Source organism: Opisthocomus hoazin, chromosome 2, assembly GCF_030867145.1.
Source record: "Opisthocomus hoazin isolate bOpiHoa1 chromosome 2, bOpiHoa1.hap1, whole genome shotgun sequence".
Classification (NCBI taxonomy): Eukaryota; Metazoa; Chordata; class Aves; order Opisthocomiformes; family Opisthocomidae; genus Opisthocomus; species Opisthocomus hoazin.
The window spans coordinates 6,835,739-6,857,800 of record NC_134415.1 but is presented as its reverse complement, the minus strand read 5'-3'; the positions used below and the strand labels follow the sequence as shown (position 1 = coordinate 6,857,800).

The window sequence follows — 22,062 nt, the reverse complement described above, 5'->3', positions numbered from 1 at the left end:
TTCTCTATAGAGAGACCCAAGTATTACAGGGGATTCTGAAACTCTTTATTAAAATTAAGCCTGCTATTTTTGCTCTCCCAGAGGGCAGTGGGTGTATAAAGTTATGCAATACTTGTTAAGTTCACCAAGCGTGGGGTCATATAATTTAGTACGTAAACTAACTTCTCTGAACCAAACTTTCTCGGTGAGTGGGAGGATAAGACATTTATATCCAGCAAATGCATACTGACACCTAGGGTGGAAATCATTAGTTCCTAGAAGGTGCCTCCAAAAGAGAAGGTTTTATTGTTGAGGCTTCTGACTCCCTTCTTCTAGATTCTGCTGTCTTCACGTTGTCTCTTCGGACCTTGCACACTGAATGCACATATACATACTCCTTAAAGAGAGAGCTTCTGATGCTGTTAAGGTTTTCAGCTTAAGGAAGGTTGTTTTATGTCTCTCTGCTAGTCTTTTACCCTTCTCTTTGTTCACACTGCAAAGTACCAGGATACTTTCTGCAGCAGATTAATTATCTTGGTTCAGACAAACTGTTTCCACTTTGGGATCTGCTTTGGCTGTCTGTTTTCAGTACTGCATTGTGCAATGTGTGTGAAATCTCTGTTTTTCTGGGGAGAACCCCAAAATACCTGTCTCAGTCCTTTCTATATTATGAATTACAGCTCAGTCCTTTTCCTGATATTAAAAGAAAAAAAAACTGCTTCTGACCTTAAAAGACTGTTTGTTACTGCCCGAGTCTTCCTGAAATCGTACTTCCTCTGCTTTCTAACTATGTTTGAACAGCAGGAAACAAGCACTGTACCTTCCGCCTTCCTCCCGTGACCCTTTACAAGGGACTCAAAAGAGGATCCAGTACAGTGCTCATTTTCGCAATACGGTAGACACCTAGAACTTATTGGCTGTAAAAACACTGTATTTTAAAGGCAAGGAAGTAAAGAATCTGAATCTGTCATGGAAGAGGAAGAAAAAGACCCAGAGCTAAGTCAGGCAGTAAATTCAGAGGCTCAAAATGGCTTTTAAGCTAGGCAGGTTGTAAAGGGTAAAGAAGTGTTGTGGAAGTCGGAGTGGAAGAGAATGAAGGGAAACTTGTAACAAAATGGTGGCATATCTCTTAAGGTGCAGAGAGAAGAAAGGATTGGTGTAGACAGAAATGAGAGGAAGACTGTCGATGGACAAAGGTGGTAGCAGGATAGGAAAAAAAAAAGGCAAGGATTAAGCTAAATGAAAGAAGGCTTGTTTGTGAAATGTGTTAATCATGGAAGAGTTTCAGGTTCTGAAGGGCTGAACGTATTTTTTGTGAAGGATAATCATGTCAGATTAGAACAAGAAAATACAAAGAGTGCTCAAGAACACTTTAAATAATGTAGTACAAACAAACCTAATGACCTTTCTGGAAAGTTGATGTGAATGTAATTAGTATTAATGAACTTCTGTTCTGGTATTGTGCATATATGATCTCTTGACTAAAAGTGGAGTATCCTCAGTATGCTTATATCGTTATAGTATTAAAAAGTTAAGAAATAGTACCTGGGTGTACCCTCAGCAAGTCTGCTGATGACACCAAACTGGGACGAGCGGTAGATACACCAGCAGGCTGTGCTGCCGTTCAGCGTGACCTGGACAGGCTGGAGAGTTGGGCACAGAGGAACCTGATGAGGTTCAACAAGGGCAAGTGCAGGGTCCTGCACCTGGGGAGGAACAACCCCATGCATCAGTACAGGCTGGGGCTGAGTTGCTGGAGAGCAGCTCTGTGGAGAGGGACCTGGGTGTCCTGGTGGATGACAGGTTAACCATGAGCCAGCCATGTGGCCTGGCTGCCAAGGCGGCCAATGGCATCCTGGGATGCATTAAGAAGAGTGTGGCCAGCAGGTTGAGGGAGGTTCTCCTTCCTCTCTACTCTGCCTTAGTGAGGCCCCATCAGGAGTCCTGTGTCCAGTTCTGGGCTCCCCACTTCAAGCAAGTTGAGGAGCTACTGGAGAGAGTCCAGCAGAGGGCTACGAGGATGATGAGGCGACTGGAGCATCTCTCCTATGAGGAAAGGCTGAGGGAGCTGGGCTTGTTCAGCCTGGAGAAGAGAAGGCTGAGAAGGGACCTTAGAAATGCTTACAAATACCTGAAGGGTGGGTGTCAAGAGGATGGGGCCAGACTCTTTCCAGTGGTGCCCAGCAACAGGACAAGGGGCAACGGGCACAACCTGAAGCAGAGGAAGTTCTGTCTGAACATGAGGAAGAACTTCTTCACTCTAAGGGTGACGGAGCCCTGGCCCAGGCTGCCCAGGGAGGTTGTGGAGTCTCCTTCTCTGGAGATATTCAAACCCCGCCTGGACAAGGTCCTGTGCAGCCTGCTGTGGGTGACCCTGCTTCAGCAGGAGGGTTGGACTAGATGACCCACAGAGGTCCCTTCCAACCCCTAACAATCTGTGCTTCTGTGAGTGTTTTATCCCACGTAGTATAATGCTAGGAATCTTGAATTGTTATTGCCCTTGTTACTAATTGTTCTGTATGTAGAGTTCTTCAAAAGTAAACGTGATGTGATGCATTTAATATCCAGTACTAAATTGCTGCCCTCTCGCCTATGCTATACAAGCCGTGCCCCGTTCCAGATTATCTTTCTATAGAGCTGTAACAGAAGCTACATGAGAGAAATCTGTATTCGATGGTTCTTAGGGGACAGATAGCAAGTCAGGGCAAATGTGTTGATGGAATTAAAAACTTCATTTTCAATACCTGTTGTCTCAAGGGATCAAGCATGTAAGGAATCTCCAGATTACTTCCAGCTGAACACAGTTCTCACCTATGCAAGTTTATTGTGGATAGAGGAAATAAAACAGGCATTTTGCCTTGGGCACCAAAATGTCTTGCTGCTCTGTGGATCTCCCATATAAGAAAAAGCGACATTTATATGCATACTAAGTCTTACTTCATGCTCTTCCATGACAGTGAGCTCTCCTAGCTGATTGTTCATTGAATTGTAGATTTAATAGCACAGATGAATTCAGCAAAATAATTGTGGAAGGATGAAATAAAAATTTAGCAAACAATAGTCACTTGTGTATAGAGACATATGTAATGCCACTGATTTTCTTTGCCTTTAGCAAGATATCTATGAAAAAAATAACTTTCTGAATATTTGATTTAGTTCACAGTTTTATAATTGGCACTTGTCAGCGTACAAGTTTTATTTCTGTTTTAAGATGCATGGAAGAAAAACCCTGGCATGTGTAGCACTAATTATTCCATTCCCTTTCAAGAAATGAGAGATTTGGAATTCAGTATCTCCTGAAATGAGCTATAGTTTTATACTGCATATTTATAAGCTTTGTAACTATTGTTAAGATCAAATCTAACATGACTGATGTAAAATATGTTAATGTTTATGGAAAATATCTTCTCAGTTTTCAGTTAAGGTTTGTAAAAGCTAGAACATTTTATTTTATCTCATTGTTGTGATTTATTAATGGTGTCCTTTACTGAACTGTGTTTTTGTGGGATAAAAGGGAATGAGAAGGGAAAGCAAGCTATGTTGATTTTTAAAAAGGATAATTGAAATATGCTTTTATCATCATTGATTTGTTCTCTTTCCCTTGTGCAATTGTCCTCATAATACCTTGAGATTTTACTATTAGTACCATGCTTTTTGATTGAGGGTTGCTTGCAACAATTTTGTACGTTATTCTGACAGACTGCTGATGTGTCCTAGAAGAAATGCACAGGCTTAGTAAGCTTTTGGTATTAACTCAGTTTTGTATAAATAAGGCTTTTGTGTTAGAAGCAAAGTTGACAATTATTCCTCAAAATGAAAAAGTAAAAAATGAGGAATAATTTACCATCTGTCTTTAAACAGCTAGAAAATAGCACTTATTTCCTTCTCTCCAGTCAATACTTTTAAATCAATATAAATACATTTAAATGAGTTTAATGAGTTTGTACTTTATAAGATTTTTTTTTAAAAAAGCGCCTTGAATTAAAAATGTTTTCCCCAAATCCCAGAGTATCAGTAGCCATGCTATTCTTTCATTCACTTTAGCTTCTTTAATTCAATTCAACTTCTTTAATTCCCATTCCTGAAACTGCTTTATCTATTTTATTTTTAATGCACATAAATAATGTTTCTGGTTTTGTCTTTCATATTATACAAGAAATAAGCAGATATCTGCCAAGGCTTGCATTTTTCTGCTCACTAACACTGCAGCCAAGAAATCTTGTAACTATGTAACACCCTTTTCTAGATTTACATCAAAATGGAAGCCTATAGAAACCCTAACTAAGAAGTTTACCTTTTGTTGAAGCCTGATTATGCAGCTGTGGGGAGTTTTTATGTTGCTGAAAGTGTTTGGCCTCTGAATCTCTCTCTCTCTCTCTGGTCTGTAAAATCCTGTTCCATCTGATAAATTTGTCCATTAAGGTCAAAGTTTTAATTTAACCCTGGGAAGTCCATGAGGTGTAATTTATCCACGCCAGTAGAATGCTCATGCTGGGGACGGAATGTAGTTGGTGAGCATGAGTGAATAATTTAATGTCCATGCCCATTTGATCCCAGGTCTTCCTTCCAAAAAAATGATGCTAGTCGTAATGTGTTGCCACTGATTTTCTCTCCACTGGGAGATGGGCTGTAACCACCAACATACTTTATAGATATTTTTTTGAAGGGCTACTGGAAACAATTTAAACTTGATTTGACAAATAAGACTGTCATTTATGTAGAGATAACTTTACCTTATTGTATCTGTTCTGAGAGTATGGATGACTTCTCAGGGAAAGACATTTTGCAAAAACTTCCTTACACATTTCTATAAATACATGGTTAAAAAAACCAAACCAAAACAAAACCAACAAAAACCTCTCAAACCCCAAAAGTAAACAAGCTCAAAAATACTAGCAAAGTCTTTTTTAATCCAGACAAACTTAAAAAAAATTAGTCTGTTACTTCATTGCTGTTTAAAATATGGAATTATAGCATAAATTGGATTGGAAGACATTTCTGGAGGTCATCCAGTCCAATTCCCTGTTTAACGCTGCCTTGAAAGGTAGGTTCTTAATAGGTTACTGAGAACCTGTTACCCTTTAGCTGTCCCTTTAGCTTTTGACCATCTCTGAGGGTGGAGATTTCACAAACTCTCCTGGCAACCTGTTCCTATGTTTGTCTCCTCAATGAGGGGCTGCATCTTGTGATGGTTCCATCTTGTCCTTTCTTTTTGTGCCTCGCAGAAGAGCTGGGCTCTCGCTTCTCTATAACCCCTCACCAGCTAGTGGGATCCTGCAATTAATTCCTCCCTTAACCTGCTCTTCTCCAGGCTGCACAAGCCCACCTCTTTTAGCCTCTCTTCATCTGTTACGTGCTCCAGCCCCCTAATTGTCTTGGAAGTTGTCTGCTGGCCTTGTCCCACTCTTGTCCAAAACTGGGCACTACTCTTTATGTGGCCTTGAAAGTGCCAGACAGAGATGCATAACATCTTCTCCTGACCTGCTGGTATGCTCTTGCCAGTGCAGCCCAGAGTGTGGTTAGCCTTCACCACTGCCAGGGGCTTCTGCTGGCTGCTGTGCAGGCTGCTGCTCATCAGGATCCTCAGTCCTTTCCTATAGAGCTGCTCCTGAGGCAGCACAACATCCTGTGCTGTTGGATGAGCTGCTTCTGCTCTAGCTACAGGACTCCATGAGGGTTTTTGTCAGTTTATTTTTTCAGATTGTGAATGTGAGAGTTTGTGTTAACATGCCAGGTTGAAAACTTCAGGGACTTAGGAGTTGCTTCACACGCAGCTCAGCTGTCCCGTCTCAGCAGCAGCTGCCTCCAGGGGAAGGGGAGAGTGGGCAGTGACACACAGGCACCTGACAGCTGTAGGACTCTACCTGTGTGGGTGAGTTAGCCGCCTTTGCCCGCTTTTGTAAAATACTGCAAGGTCTATGCATTTCGGTACCTGCCCTCGGCACGTGTTACTCATTTGTTAAAAGCCTGCTGGTCATTCCCCTTCGTCTGCTGCACCCGACTGCAGCCCTAACCTCCAGCACGTGAACTGTTCGCCTTGAGCTTGGTCGTGTACATGAGCTTGTTGAGGATGCATTCCATTCCATCATTTGGGTAATTAAAAAAAATATCGAACAGTAACAGCTCCACTGTCAACTTTTGATCAACCTTTTAGTAAGTGTCCACTAAATGAAATTTGTATTAGTGATCACAGTCCCTTGAGGCCTGCTGTCCAGGCAGTTTATGGCCACCTTGTAACTTGTGTGTCCAAGCCATGTCTTTTCAGTTTAGTTACACGGCTACTATGGGACACTGTGTAAAAAGCATTGTGAAAGTGCTCCTTCATCATCTGTAAAGCCAGTCATCTCATTGTAGAAAGCAACTGGGTTGTTCGTGCATGATTTACCTTTGGTAAATCTATGCTGGCTGTTTCCAAGCACCTTTTTGTCCTTCATGTGCCTGGAAATGCCTTCCGTGAGAATTTGTTCCTTAATCTCCGTGGGAACTAAGACTTATGGTGACTAGTCTATAGCTTCACAAACCCTCTTTCTTGCCCTTTCTGATGGTGGGTGTAACCACTCGCTGTGACCTCTCAAAGCTGATAAGCAGTGGCCTTACAATGACACTGGCTAGCTCCCTCAGCACATGTCCTGTTTGGTCGCGTGGACTTGAGTGTGTCTAGTCTGCTTAAATGGTCTCTAACTTGATCTTCCTCTTCCATCAGCATTGTTTTTCTCTCCCAGACTGGGCCAGTTGGTTCAAGGATGAATTTAACTATTCATCAAATACTGAAGAGTTACTAGACTCTTGTTAAAACTGAGTTGCTGCTTTCCATAAGAATAAATTGAACAAAATGAGGGAAGCTACTTAGCACTTTATTTGGTTGAAGACTGTTGGCTTTTGTTGAAGGCTTTGTATAGATACAGTTTCTCCAAAGTAGTTTCTTACAGCATCAAGCAAAATGGTTAATTTCTTAGTAACATAAAAAAGCAAAAAAAAAAATTATTTCATAGTAGCAGCTGTTGCAGTAATTTGACTTATGTGATATGAGTGACCATTCTACTCCTCAGAATTAGCATTTTGTGATTTATGTACTTAATTGCAGTTCAGAAGATCCCAAGCTAGTGTATTTACAGATCTCATAGCTCAAGTAAAAAGAATTTTTTTCTTGCTGCAGAAATTTTTAATGAGATTTGATGAACGTGTTCTAGGAGACTCATACTTCATTATTCTCTTCTCTCTTCACTCTTGTGCAAAAGAGCATCAGAACTACTTTGGAATAGATGAAAATCTTGGACCTGTAGCAGTCAGCATCCGGAGGGAGAAGGTTGAAGATGCCAAGGAGAAAGAAGGATCTCAGTTCAACTATCGTATAGTTTTCAGGACGAGTGAGGTAATGTTAATGGGAAAGGGATATTTCTGGTACCATTAGTCAATGTGGTTGCTCCTGGAACAAAATTTTCTTCTTCTGTATTGCATAAAATTTTTCTCCTTTTGAGTGGGCAGGAGGTAAGTTGGCTGAAGGAAAATGCAAGGGGCAAGCAAGGGAGCAGATGATAAGAAAAAAGCTCAAGATAAGTTTGGATCAAGCTGCTTGAAGTTAAGCTTCTAAGGAGAGAAATAAAAGATTAAGTAATGTAGGAAAAAAAGGAGCGGAAAAATATGAAAGCTAGTACTGTGACTTCTTTGTATCTTTGTGTTTTGTTTCAAAATACTTTCTCAGAAGCTTTTTTCCTCGAGATGTGTTTATATACTTCTATGTACGTGATTTGTGGAAGGAATATTTGTATGTTCATAAAAATAATTGTCTTATTTGGAAGAATAGCTCGCTTGTGATCATTGTGGAAGAACACGTCTCAACTTCTATTGCAAGCAAATTAGTGTCTCTTGCAAACTAGTTTATCACAGCAACTAGCTTTGATTTGTATGAAAATACACGCTATTATTATTGTAGCAAGCAACTCTAAATTTTCATAATCCTTAGGACTGTTGCTTTTTATTGAGACTGGGACATGAAGTGTTAGCTAGACCACCTGACAGCTCTGGACTCATGTGCTTTTACAAACAGATATAAAAACAGATATATCTTAATTTTTTTAGGCTATTTTTTTCTTTCATTGCCCAAAAGGAGTGACTCTGTATGTATGTGTGGAGAGGTGATTCAGCTGACTCATTTCTAAGAAATTACTCTCTTTTTGTCAAATCAAATGAAGATAAAGCAGCAAGGTTTAAAAAATAGGTGAATGGGTTAAATGAAGGTGCCATTAGCTGTGGCTTACCTCACCTGTCCAACCTCACATTCAACTACTGTGTCTGCTAGGGTAGTATGACATTAAAATTATGAATTTTTTGTTTTTCTGGTGTTTTAAATATTTTTTTTCCAAAAATGTAATAGTCTTAGGAATTAAAATAAGTTAAGAAGATCATCAGTGAATTTTCTTTAAACAAAAAGTATGTTTGTTGCTGAGACAATAAGCACCTGTCTCCTCTTTAAAAGTTGTTTAGTAGTCTTTTTACTGGTTGAAAAAGAGGGATCTTTTTCTTCCCATTCTTTCTTCCATGCTTTTGCTAAAACCTAAAGTTTATACCTTTAAAAGTCATTGTAGTATTAGAACTAAAAATATTTTGTGTGTTTTACCTTTACTGCAGCTTACTACACTTAGAGGAGCAATTTTAGAAGATGCTATACCATCCACTGCTCGGCATGGCACAGCAAGAGGTCTGCCTCTCAAAGAGGTACTAGAGTACGTAATTCCAGAGCTGAGCATTCAGTGCCTGAGGCAGGCTTCCAACTCACCCAAAGTACCTGAACAGCTGCTTAAACTGGATGAACAAGGGGTATGTAGCACATGACTTTTCTTTAAAGACTATTCCTTTTTTAAAAAAAAAAATCAGGTTAAGTATTTTGCAGCCAATGTTAATAAACATGTATCTGTAATGCAAACAGTTCACTTTCTCGCTTTTGGAGATACTTGGTACTTGCGTTGACAAAATAGGGTTTGTTTTTCTAAGCAGATTATTTTTAAAAGACATTGCAACTTAGGAAAAAAATATTGGTCTATGGAGATTCTCTTTAGATGAGTGACTGAAAGATTATAACTGAAATTTTAACGTCAGTAAGAAGTGATTTTCACAATCCATATTTGTACTTTAACATGTACAAATGATGAATGCAAGTGAAAACACATCTAACATTTTATTGTGCATAGGTGAGGAGGCAAAAGGATATTATGTATTAAGTCTCTACATCTAAAATTTTGTGCTGTTTTTCACAATAACATTTTCTCATCAACGTGCAGTAGTCTTACTAGAATAGAATGCTTCTGGGTTCAGACAACTGAATTTGTGACTGAGACTAAAGAAATAACTGCATGGCAATGAAATATTCCTACGGCTGAAATTTGGAGAGAAAATGGTGAGGCTTACTGTGTTCAATAAAGTGAATCTGCTTCATTTAAAGCTAGTGATTAAATTTACAGCTTCTGAATATTTTATGAAGGACAGACTTGTGATGGCTTTTAAATCAATTTCAAAACCAGTTTTTTAAAAAATGTTCATTTAAAGTGAAGATTGCACTTTCTAGCAGAAGTCAGTATCTATCTGCTGAAGTTGAATCTGTTGATGGGTGCAGCTGATTATGAAGGTGGTACAATTAATTTTTTAATGCTATTTCAGTTTTGAATGTAGTGATTGTGTCTAACATTGATGGTGTCTAGCAGAATTCTTCTGTCTTCTGTTGTGGCTGTAACAATTGTTCAAAACTGAGTAAATGTAGACAGAAGAACAGAATTGTGTTTTTGGGGTAGATTGTTAAGCTAGTTCTGTATGTATATTTTACTACTTCTGTAGAGTGCAGTCTTTGAGGAGGACTTTTAATTGAAAATTCATTTTGTCACATGTCCTTTTTTTCCTGTATCTGTCAGTTCTTCTGCTAAAACAATAAAGGGAAATCAGAAGCACTCACTTCTGAATCTAAGAGTTCCTGATGTGCTGTGTGATGTCCTGTGTGATGTCTTTCCTGTTTGAGCTCCAGCGTGAGTTTAGGTTAATCTAATAATATTCACTGCTCAGAGGGGCAGTATGTTCTAGGCAGTGTGTTCTAGCTAAAACTTCATCTCTGAAATGATAGTTGAAAGTGGATGCAAATTGGATGGTTGACCTGATTTGAATATATAAATAAAGGATCTGCATTTTCCCAGTTTATTCTGGCATATAATCATTAGCATTAGATTTGGCTGTAAATTAACGAGAAAAGTCAACTATTTATCTATAACCTGGACAGGATTTTAAAATTTTTTTTAATCTCTCTCTAATTCCCCTCCCCTACCCATTTCTGCTGAAGGTTGTTTATTGTACATATGCTTTTTGGTTCCCCTCACATCCCTCTGGGTATGTTCACTTCTCTCTAGGCAAAAGGCTGAAGTTTACAAAAAGCCAAAAGCAATTAGGAGCTTTGAATGCAGTGATATTTAGTGGCTATTGAGTGTCTAATCACTTGAGGTTCCCTGCCAGAAAAACTGTAAAATCTTCACATGATGGCAGTCAACAAGTTGTTGTTACGTGATGAACTCTGCAAGATAATGACAAGATGCCAAAATTCAGTAATGGGTGTTTCTGACTAGAGCAGTCATTTTGGGTCAGGCAGGACTGCTATGCACATTTAATGCATATCAGATACATAAGTATTTTATAACATTATTAAATTGTTCTCAGTGTTATATTAAATGTAAGATTTTTAATTTAGAAATCATGAAAGCAGAGCCGTGTCTGCAATTATTTACTTGATAAGACTTGAATAAGCATGCAGTACCATTTCAAAACTGGCAAATATTATCTGTTTTAAATATTCTGTGATTCTGTTAGTTTTTCATGCTAGTTAAATGTGTCACGTAAGAAGGTCCAGCCAAAGCTCATTTAGTTACTACTTTCTTAGGCATTGGCGTTCTAAGGGTACCTCGATTTCTGCTTCTGCACAGTCCCCATGATTTTGGCATGAGAGTTCTTTTGCTTGAGTCTTCTAATTTCATAGTCATGAGTGCTCCTAGCACACGGGTAGAAGGTTGAGAATACTGCAAAGGGGCTCGCAGATGCTGCCTTGGTTAGGAATGGTGGTACTGGTGGAATCAACTTTGTACATAATTGCATGGTGTTTACAGTATTTGTCTGTGAATTGAAAAGCCAGGATTACTTCTTTCCTTGAGCTGGGGACTTTCAGATCCTCACCTTCAGTGTCTCCTAGGACAATGTTTAAACCATGAAATGGTAGGTTGTTTTGGAATATAGAGGTAGATTTCACTCCTGTTTGGAATTATATTTATATTCATGAACAAATTTAGGAATGACTGGTGTCCTCAGAAAGAATGAAGGAGTGTGACTGCATATTTCTAGACTGAATATCTTGCCCAGGTGCTTCTTTGCTGTTAGTTGTTGCTCCTGTTGTTGGTGGTTCAGTTAGCATTTAACTTCTCCACTCCTCAATTCTAGTGTGAAGTCAAGGAAATTAACTTCAGTTCCCTGTGGTTTAAGCTAAACTATTTGGCAGAGAGCTGGGACAGAGGTGGCAGCGTGCTCACAATCGTTTTAAGTCTCTGTTGGGGAGTGTTAAGTAGCAGCGCTGCTTCCTGTAATCTGAAGTTTATATGACCGGTTTCCTCCATGAAATGCTCATGCTAGCTTTCCACTGAATAAAATAGTCACCAGTGTGTAATCTGGAACCTTTCGTTAAAAGCCTAACTCTCTCTAGGCAGTGCTTCAAACCAGGGGTCGAACAAGGCAGCACTCTGGATGGGTAGCATCTGATTGTGGTCTAAAGGGCACGATGAGAGCAAGCTGGTGTCTTCATCCTGCCCTGCTCCAGGGTTCATCGGTCTGACTCAGACAGCTCCTACAGTGCATCTGTAACCCAGAATCTCCTTTTATTTCAGATGGTCATCCCTCCCATTCCACATCAAACTTCGGCACAGCTCCTAGTTCTGCTGTGCTGCCCAGGTGAAACCTTACTGCAGCACCATTCCTCATTCCTGTCCTTACTAAGCCTGTGCTTTGTTCCTAACTGCTCCCTGGCCAATGGCCTCCTGCCAGAGCATGTTCCAAAAGGGCTCACCCCTACATAATGCAGCTCCCAAAGGCAGAGGATGGGTTGGGGCTCACCAGAGAGGTGGGAGGGCTGCCCCCGTATATTACTCTGACTCCCGCTGTGCTGCAGGTTTTCTACACCAGTAGACCAAGCTCTGTCGTGTGCATTGCTGTCAGTATAGATCTGCTGAAATCACGGAGCTAGGCCTGTTTGTACTAGTTAAAATGAGAAGATGTTTTCCCACTGATAGGCTTAGCTTCATAGTAAGAACAGCTCCAGGCTCAATTGTTTTGAAGTGTTTGCTCTTGACTGTAATAGTCTAGTATTTCCCTGTTACTTCATTTTAATACATTTACCTTTTGGGCATGAGATTCTTGGTGTCAATGATTCTCTCTATGGCCTTCAAAAATCTTCATTAACTTGGACATCTTGGGGACTTTCTGTGTGTTGCTTATGCATGAAAATAAATAGTTAAAGTAAGAATGCTGTCAAGTTAAATCTCAAATTGCATGGGAGACGAAGAATACTAGCTTAGAAAAGCAACAGCATCATGAAAACACACAAGACTAGGTTAGTGAAACCGTAGTGAAAGCTTTTATTTCCCCAGGGGTGATGAGGATTTGGGTAGTGGTTTTCTTCTTTTGGTTTAGGTGGTTTTTTTTTTTTTTCATTGGCTGTTGGCAACAGCCTTTATACAACTCTCTGCTTGGAATGGAGAAATGCAGCTTTTATTGAAGAGGGAAGGTTAAGGATTATTTTAAGTCTAGAATAATTTTTTTGACACTTTATTCTTTCACATATGTTTTTTTTTTTTTAGTGTGTCTTATCTTGTATCTTTTCCTCAAAATTTCTGTAAAACATCGGTGCAGTAGCATGTCTACGGATTTGAGTATTACAATATACCAGACTGTGTGTTGCATATCACTAAGGTGAAACAGACTGTTCTTGTGAACTTTTCCCTAATAGGAATATTTACAGTCTTTGCACAACACACGTTTTAGACACTAATCCTGAACTTTGATTAGGAGAATGCTGTACAACTGGAAAGTTAATTGAAGTCATGAATGTAGATGAATGTCTTGAGGGAATCTGGTGTGACTGTTGGTCTCTGTCAGTTTGTGAAGCTCTAAAAGTTGTCAGTGAAGAAGAATAGGACTAATCGAAGTTTCCTGCTTGTCATCTTAAGTATGCATGAAAGCTAAGAAAACAAGACAATACTCAGCTCAAGAAGTAATCATCTCTTCTTATACTTAACTTTTTATAGTTTTTATACTCAATTTTTATAGAAGTAATTTATCTCTTTTTAATGTTCTAGAATTGAGACTCTAGTTTGTTTAACAAAACTCTTCGACTACAATCTGATTTCTAACTTGAAGTATACTTTTGAAAATGGGGAATAATTTTTAACAACAGGTGATTTTTATGAGGAGAGCAAAAGATTACATATAACAGAAATTACTGTTCTAGGGCCTGTTTTAACTGAACTGCACTGAACTTTAAAGGGTAAAAAAAAAAAGGAAAATAAGCTCTCCTTGATTTGAATCGGAGAGAGTTGTACAAAAATGGCCAATTAAATTAAGTTCTCATACTATAACATGCAGCAGAGTGTGCTTTTATAGATAACAAAGTCAAAAGTCTTCATGTACTGCTCTGATCTGTGATAGTGAAAATCCAATTTTCTTTCAAGGTAGCTGTTGTTTTTTGGTTTGGGTGTGGTTTTTTTTCCTTTCTATGGAAACTTAGTTTAATATTGACTTTCTTTTTCTTCCGTAATTTTTCCTTTGCTTTCTTTTTTTATTATTTTTATTTCAGCTGAGTTTTCAACATAAGATTGGTATCCTTTACTGCAAAGCAGGCCAAAGCACAGAGGAAGAAATGTATAACAATGAGATGGCAGGACCAGCTTTTGAAGAGTTCCTTGATCTGCTGGGCCAGAGGGTACGGCTAAAAGGATTTACTAAATACAGGGCTCAGCTAGACAATAAAAGTAAGTTGTGTTTCCAGCCTATGGTAGAAACGATATTTATCCAGTTGATCTTCTGCAAATCCCATTTTTTCTTTTCATGCTCTTGACTTTGGGTTTTGATAAGTAAGATTTTATGGTAAATGAGGAAGATGAAGCATACGATGAGAGTATGTATCACACCTTGTCTGAAAGGTTATTTACTTTTTCTCTGACATTAATAGAACTGAACATTAAAGCAATTTATTTCATTTGTTTACACTTAGTTAAAATCATACTATGTCAGTGATATTTTTTTATATTTTTTGGAATTTCCCAGCTACACTACTTCAACATCCTATCCTTAAAAAGGCAAAAGAAAAGATATGTGTTGCAAAACATGGAGTCATGACAAGGGACAATTTTCCTTATTTCAGCTAAACTTTTGTGGTTCTTTTTAATCAACAATTGATGTTTTTATTTGAGGAACAAACAATTTTTCTGGTTTCTCACACGTGCAGTAAGCATGTTATCATTTGGCAGATGAGAAACATTAATGTTTCTAACCACTGTATTTTTACTGCCATTTCCTTAGGTCTTTCCATTTCCCTAAGTGCGATAGTTTAATAATTTAATTGTACAAATTTGTTGTGTTTTGTAGAAAAAGTAGGAACTGAAGTATTGCTGTTAAAAAAGTCAATGATGTGTTTACCCACTTCTGTATGAGCACTGCCTTTCACTGCCCTTAACTTTAACTTGACTCATCCTAAGTTTAATGTAGTTTTAACAGGATTTTGACAACTGATCACTATGAGTTGTGATGTAAGGATAGCTAGGTATTCATATTTTTTATTGTAACTTACTATTTTTATAGATACATATAAGGAAGAAATTTTTTAAAATGAGGGTGGTGATACACTGGCCCAGGTTGCCCAGAGAGGTGGTCGATGCCCCATCCCTGGAGACATTCAAGGCCAGGCTGGACGGGGCTCTGAGCAACCTGGTCTAGTTGAAGATGTCCCTGCTCACTGCAGATGGCCTCTAACAGTCCCTTCCAGCCCAAACCATTCTGTGCTATGATTTGATTTGTACTTATTTTTGCTGTAGCTTGCCTATTGCGTCATGAAAATAAAACTTTTTTTCAAGAAATTGTATGTGGCCTGTGTATAACAGCAAATGAATATTTTTGTTATCAAAGTACATCTTTTTAAACTATTAAATCCTGCTAGTTGTGTGCATATTCTACTTTTTTAATCAAATAGGGAAGTTGCTTGAACTGTTAGAGATAAGCTGCCAAGAAGGAAGCTTAGGAAGATGTACTTAGAATCATAAAATCATTAAGGTTGGAAAAGACCTCTAAGATCATCAAGTCCAACCATCACCCCAACACCCCCATGCCTGCTAAACCATGTCCCAAAGTGCCACATCTACACGTTTTTTCAAACCCCTCCAGGGATGGGGACTCCACCACTGCCCTGGGCAGCCTGGTCCAATGCCTGACCACTCTTGCAGTAAAGAAATTTTTCCTAATATCCAATCTAAACCTCCCCTGATGCAATTTGAGGCCGTTGCCTCTTGTCCTATCGCTAGTGATTTGGCAGAAGAGATTAACCCCCCCCCACCTCACTACACCCTCCCTTCAGGTAGCTGTAGAGAGCAATAAAGTCCCCCCTCAGCCTCCTCTTCTCCAGACTGAACAACCCCAGCTCCCTCAGCCGCTCCTCATAAGACTTGTGCTCCAGACCCTTCACCAGCTTCACTGTCCGTAGGCCCATCTCCAGCGGGAAATGAGGTACGCGAAGTTGGTGATAAAACCTCATGCTTTTGCAATGGAGACCAGCTTTGCAACTCAAGAGATCTTTCGCATTCTCCATCTCTAGTATTGGTGGGGGATGGTGAAAAAAGTGAGCTGAATCCTATGACAGATTCTAATTTATTACTTACAAGGTGGGAAAGCTGCAATTCCGTAGCCCTGTCAACCTGTGTAAGCAGCACATTTATTTTTATTAACATTATTGCCTCTTTGCTTAGATCCATGCTTGTTTCTCTTTAATAATTCAGGCTTGATGGAGACTATTGTATCCTATTTCAGTACAGTATCATAACTCATTTTTCAAATTAATGTGTAGAAATACTTATTAACATACTGTGGAAGTCAGACTTCTGGGATGAATTGATAAATAGGATGAAAAATTCAAAGTAGTAAGAGGTGTTTTTGTTTTGCTGGTTGTTTTTCTCCCCCAATCAGAGCACGACCAAATACCACCTACTAATTTTTACATATGACAATATATGCTGATCTGTCAGCAACTTCAGTTTCTGTATTCGCCATTCTTCAGTATGAATGTACATTGCTGGCTGGCATTGTGTACATATCGTACAGTAACATCATTTTAATGTTTTACTAGTGTTGTGTACCATTAGTGATATTGGCCTGTCATAACATGTTCTCATAGTTTGCAACAAACAGAATGGAATTAAAAGAGTTCACAAAGAAATAGTCTTCAGTTTTATATTGTATGTAAAATACTGGCTTAATTATCTTTTTGTGTTATACTTGGATTTTTTAATATAATGGCACAAGTATTACTGCATGTCATATTTATAATTGAGTAATACCTTGCTCTGCCTGCCTGCAGGTTCAGAATAGTGTAATAATTTCATCTCTAGTAGCTACATTTTTGGTAGGCATAACGTTACAGTAATATTTCTTGCTCAGTTTTTATAGGATTCACATTTATTAAGTTTTTCTGTTCTCAGTGTTTGATTAGTTGTGGGTTTTTTCTTTAAAAAGTTTGGGGTTTTTTAATTTGGTCTGTTTATTTAATATTGTGATAAGAAATTAAGCGTTCCACTTCTTATGGAATATAGAATGTAGGATTGACCTGGCTGGCAGGTAAGGCCCCCACCCTCCCACCTTGCTCGCCCACCCCCCAACAGGATGGGGGAAAAAATCAGAAGGGCAAAAGCAAGAGAAACTTGTGAGTTGGGATTAAGACAGTTCAATAAGTGGAGGAAAGAAAGGCAAAAAACCACCCCTCCGGCATGCTCCCCGGGGTAGGACACAGTGTGAGGAACAGCGAAAGCCCTGGTGCTGTGGAAGCACTATTCAGCAATGGCCAGAACATTGGTTTGTTATCAACGCTGTTTTGATGACATGTAGAAAATGCAGCACCATATGGGCTGCTGTGAAGAAAATTAACTCCATCCAAGCCACACCCAGTGCAAATGTGAAAAACATGTGGAGTATATTAACTAGAAACTATTTTCTGCCCCTCTTTTGTGCTTTTTTTATGGCACGCAGTTCTAATTCCCAAGATCAAGAAATGAGAAAATTAGAGGAAACATTACCAGTTCAACGCTATATAATTTGTGTAGTATATGTTTTAAAATGTATCAATGTACCAGAAATGAGAAATTAAAATATTATTATTGGAACATCAATATTTTCATTTGCAATGTTCAGACTTTAGTTATGGATTGGATTATGGATAAATTGGATGATGTTTGCATTTAATTTCCTTATATACCTGTTTTAAGAGAAAAGAAGGTGAAAGAAATTGAGGAAATGTGACAATTTTATATCTACAGAGGAATGATGCTGTTTCATTTTCATTTAATGAAAGGAGCTTTTCTGCAAAAAAAGCAGAAATGTTTCACAACTGAAAAAAAGTTTAGCCATTTTTTTCAAACTTTGTTAAATAAAACCAATGTTCAAAAAGGAATGAGGTGTCTTCTGTGCCATAATATGAAACTAAAGGGTAGGTCTTTAGCTGATGCAAACTGGTTTTATTCTGTTGGAAAAAAGTTTTAAATTGCATGAATAGATTTAAATCATAGCATGCAAAGAGTGGTTTCCTAAGGAGCAGTATGAATGTTCTATTTTACTGACCTTCTTGCGGTTGAATTTGTTTTCAGCTGATTCAACAGGAACCCATTCCCTCTATACTACCTATAAAGATTATGAGTTAATGTTTCATGTATCAACAATGCTTCCATACATGCCCAGTAACAGGCAACAGGTATGTTTTTTAACTTTTTGTTGTAATTTTACATTATAGATGTTTGTCATTGAGGATTTTTTTAAAGTAATACTGATTTAAAATGGAATTATTTTATTTGAAGTATGATTCAATTGTATTTTTTTTTCTTGAAGTATTATAAGACATGAGAATTCTCATAGGGTTTTTATACTATATAATTAGGAACTTGCCCTATCTCCCCCATTTCATGATGTGATTAAAAATTAATGTTGTCTGTGATGAGTGAGTTATTTTCAGTTTGGACTGGATATACATCTTATATATGTTTTAAACATTGAATGGAATGAAGCTTGAAAGTAGTCTTACGGTTAAAATATACATGTAATAAGATTTTTAAAACAGTTCCACTTAATCTTTGTATTACAGATCTTGAAATGTTTATTAATGTGTCAGCTTAGTAATAAATGCTTAATGATATCCTTCAAGGTGTCTGCTTGTGAAGACAGGAGACTGCAGTGTACTTATTTTATTTCTGGAGAATTCCCTTTGCTTACATAATAATTTAAAGCATTAAGGATGGCTAAAAAACAGCACAGCATCCAAAGTGTGCGGTGCACCAGTAAGGTTGCTCTGTCTTGCCTGCCTCGGATGTTTCTTTCAGCTGAATTAAGAAGCACAAGCACATTTAGTATAATATATCAACATTAACACGTAAGAAAAAAAAAGTCAGTAATATTGCTCATAGGTCAGACTAATGATAGTTCGTGTCTTTCTGTGCTACTACTCTGCGTTTTTCTAGATCTGTGGAAAGAAGCACTGGATTTATTTAGTTAGTTTTAGAATATTCTCTTTTTACCATGCAAGATATAAAGATTTCAGTCATTCTGGAGGGTTGTCATGAAACAGAGATGCTATCTCACTTTCTTTTTAAACAGCATACAGAAGATGGTTACTGGTTGATAAACCATGTGTGAGTCGTATCTTTCACATCTACCCTATCAATAGGTCTTGTGGTAAGAAAGATGTGTCAAGGCAGCAAGAAAAAGATGAAGAAAATGATTAAAATTCTCGAGAAAGGATAAATGAAAATCAAAATGGAAGAAAGTATATAATGTTTTTATGTATTGTAAATAGTCACTACATAATGTTCTGAACAGTTTGAAGAACTGTTTTGAGTGAGCAGTTAAGACAGCTGCAAATTTTACTCCATTACACTTAGGATTTAGATGTGGTTTAAAGAAACTAAATTAGGAATCAGAAGACAAACTCTTCACCATAGGAATAATGTGACAGTTTAGATGACTCACATTTTAAAAGACGTGGCTTTCAGAAGACCTAATGTTCAGCTATATCACACACTCGGCTGTGCCAATAGCTAGTAATCAAGGTATGGGGTCAGCATCACTGGTTTGAGATTGCTCCACTTCTCTAAACTTACACCTAATTACAGTACAGCATTAATTTCGTGAACACACTAGGAGTTGTTCTGTCTGTAATCAGTCATAACTATCTTAGACTGGAAAGCACGTGTGAATAGAGAAAACAGTACAATCTTAAGCAGATATAGTACACTGAATGAGCTTGCCTTAAAAGGAAAAAAAAGAATATTTTCATAGCTAATCACAGGCACTGATGGTAAATATGGCCTTACTTGGAATTTATTACTTTTGTCGTTGTATTTCATGACTTTCCCTTGTTTGTGCGAACAGGATGTCCTCTTCCCACAATCCACTAATTTTCATAATTGTTTGCTGCTTGTCAGCTTCACTGCTGTGTCGCTCAGGCATCCCCTGTTGCTGTCCTTTCACTGCTTCCTGTGCCTGCCTTTCTTTCTCATCATTTCCTCATCTGTTCATCTTTATAGTTAGGTGCTGATTCTTGTGTATAGCAAAATCTTCCAGTTTCAATTCCATGGTTTTCCCCAGCAACAAGTACTCCTTTCCACATTATTTTAGTAAGCTCTCATCATTGTCACTTTAACGGGTTCAATACGTAGCAGAAGCACCATGTGGTTAGTCATGGCTTTCTTGGGATCAAAACAGTGTGGCAGTTTTCCAGGTTCGAGTAGTAAGTCCGTCTGAAGACCCACCACGTCATTTTTTTTTTTTAGGTGCTGGGATCTAGCAGTATTTGCACAGCATGGACCCTGTTTTAATGAAATGTGACAAGTGCACCCAAATGACCAGGATTTAGCCAGCCTTAATGTGCAAAAGGGATCTATGATCGTTGTTTAATTTTCTTCTATGACTGTTTAGTTCCCAAATATGTACTGAAGCGTGAAATGTATGAACAGTGTTATTTCTCACAAGCTAGGACAAAATTCAATTAGGTCTTTTACCTTGAGACATTATAGATGCTGAAGACCACAGGTGCGTTTGCATCAGTTGTGCTGGAGACAGAGAGAGATTTAGAGGTTCTGTGAAATATGAATGTTGTTTGTCTCTTCGGGGTTTGGCTCACGAACTCTTACATACCCAAGTAAGGGCAAGTTAGGGACAGTTGTAATTTTCCTTTTAGGTTATTTTGGCAATGAAGACCCCCCATTCAATGGCTATTTTTTGCTAGCATATTGTATATGTACTGTCAATGAGGTTATTGCATCCTATCCCCGTGTCACTTGTTTGGTGATGACTGGGCAAGGTATTGAGTCGCTCTTCATCATCAGGAACTACGACCTTCAAGGAGCAAGCACTGAACATTGCTTATATTCCAAATACCTGTGAGCCAAAATAGGCCACACCAGAACTGTTTGTTGCTTCTTCCAGGACATAACTACGCCCTGCTTGGTCCCTGATCAGGACATCCCTCTAGTTTTAGAGCCAGCAGGAGATCCCAAGAGCAAGGTAATTTTCACTTTGGCTGCAACATAGGCTGGGAACGTTCAAGTCAGCTGCTCCTTCCCTAGGACAGAGAAGACTACCAGCCCTGGTGTGGCCAGTTCCTTTTCCTTTACTGGCCTTTTCTTCAAACCATAGTTCAAAGCTTTCCCCTTTAAACTTTACCTTTGCAACGTCCCTTTCCAAACCGTTCCCTTGCAAGTTTCCCATTCACACATGTGCAGTCAGCTTGTGTACACAAGGTCAGGCCTGATTAATCCAAATTAGTTCAAATAATTGGTGTTCACCTGGTTTAATGAAAACTTAAAAATGAAACAGATATGCAATAATGAAATAAACTTGTTGAATTTAAGTTACTGTTGAAATGACTGGGATAACAAGATGTGGTTATACCAAACTTGGTTTAACCAGATCTGCTGAAATACTGTTTAGTGTTTGTTTCTGGTTATGGTACTGGTTAAGAACACAAATTGAAAATAAAACTTTTGAAACCACTTATTTTAGAAATGTACTAAAATAAGTTTTAAAGTTTTTCTTATTTGGCTCTGAACATTTCATCATTTAATTGATTGTAGAATGTATTTCACTGCTATTTTGACAAGAATTCCTTCTCATTTCACAGTCTGACTAGGCAAATTAATTCCACGGAAGTGAGTAGATTTTTATGGCTGGCCATAAGCTGTAAATATGCTATGTTTTAAGACAGTGCTTTTCTTCAGAGATGCATATCTGAAAATTCGAGAATTAAGTAGTTAATATCTCAAAATTAATATAGTAACTATCATTTGGTGTAAATAATTTTAATCTATTGGATTCTGCTTTTCTAACATACTTTCCTTACCGGACTCCCCCTTGCGTGTCTTGTATTCTTACAAAAAACTTCACTGATTTCCTTTTGGCTGCCTGTTGTACTTGATTGGATTAATTTTCAAATTCTACCATGCCAATTTAAACTGATACTGGAATGATATCAAAGTGTGTTTGATGTCTCCTTACTGCAAGTAATCCTCTATAATCTCTGCACCCTATTGAGAGCTCCTATTATGCTCTGCTTTGGCAGCAGACTCTTTAGAGTATGTTAGAAAGTCAGAGTAAAAAAAATTAATAATACAACCACCCCCAAAACCCCCAAACCTGAGCAGACCTCAAAATGGGAGAGGAAGGGGAAACTGAGAACCCGCAGAAAAACGCTAGGAGGTAAAAGTTGGGAGGAAAAGCTAGGTTATAGAATGGAAACTAGAGAAGGGATTCTTATCAGCCTTTTTG

At 38.3% G+C, this 22,062-nt stretch overlaps 1 protein-coding gene across 7 annotated transcripts in view; it reads left to right on the top strand.

Annotated features, from left to right (window-relative positions):
- SIPA1L2 (signal induced proliferation associated 1 like 2) overlaps positions 1 to 22,062 on the top strand; it is a 147,589-nt gene that overhangs the window by 64,375 nt on the left and 61,152 nt on the right. For all 7 annotated transcript variants that reach the window (XM_075412202.1, XM_075412187.1, XM_075412220.1 and 4 more), the window contains exons 4-7: positions 7,218 to 7,351; positions 8,608 to 8,796; positions 13,847 to 14,021; positions 17,895 to 17,998. In XM_075412202.1, the coding sequence (XP_075268317.1) occupies positions 7,218 to 7,351; positions 8,608 to 8,796; positions 13,847 to 14,021; positions 17,895 to 17,998 (602 nt within the window). The remainder of the gene's footprint in view (positions 1 to 7,217; positions 7,352 to 8,607; positions 8,797 to 13,846; positions 14,022 to 17,894; positions 17,999 to 22,062) is intronic.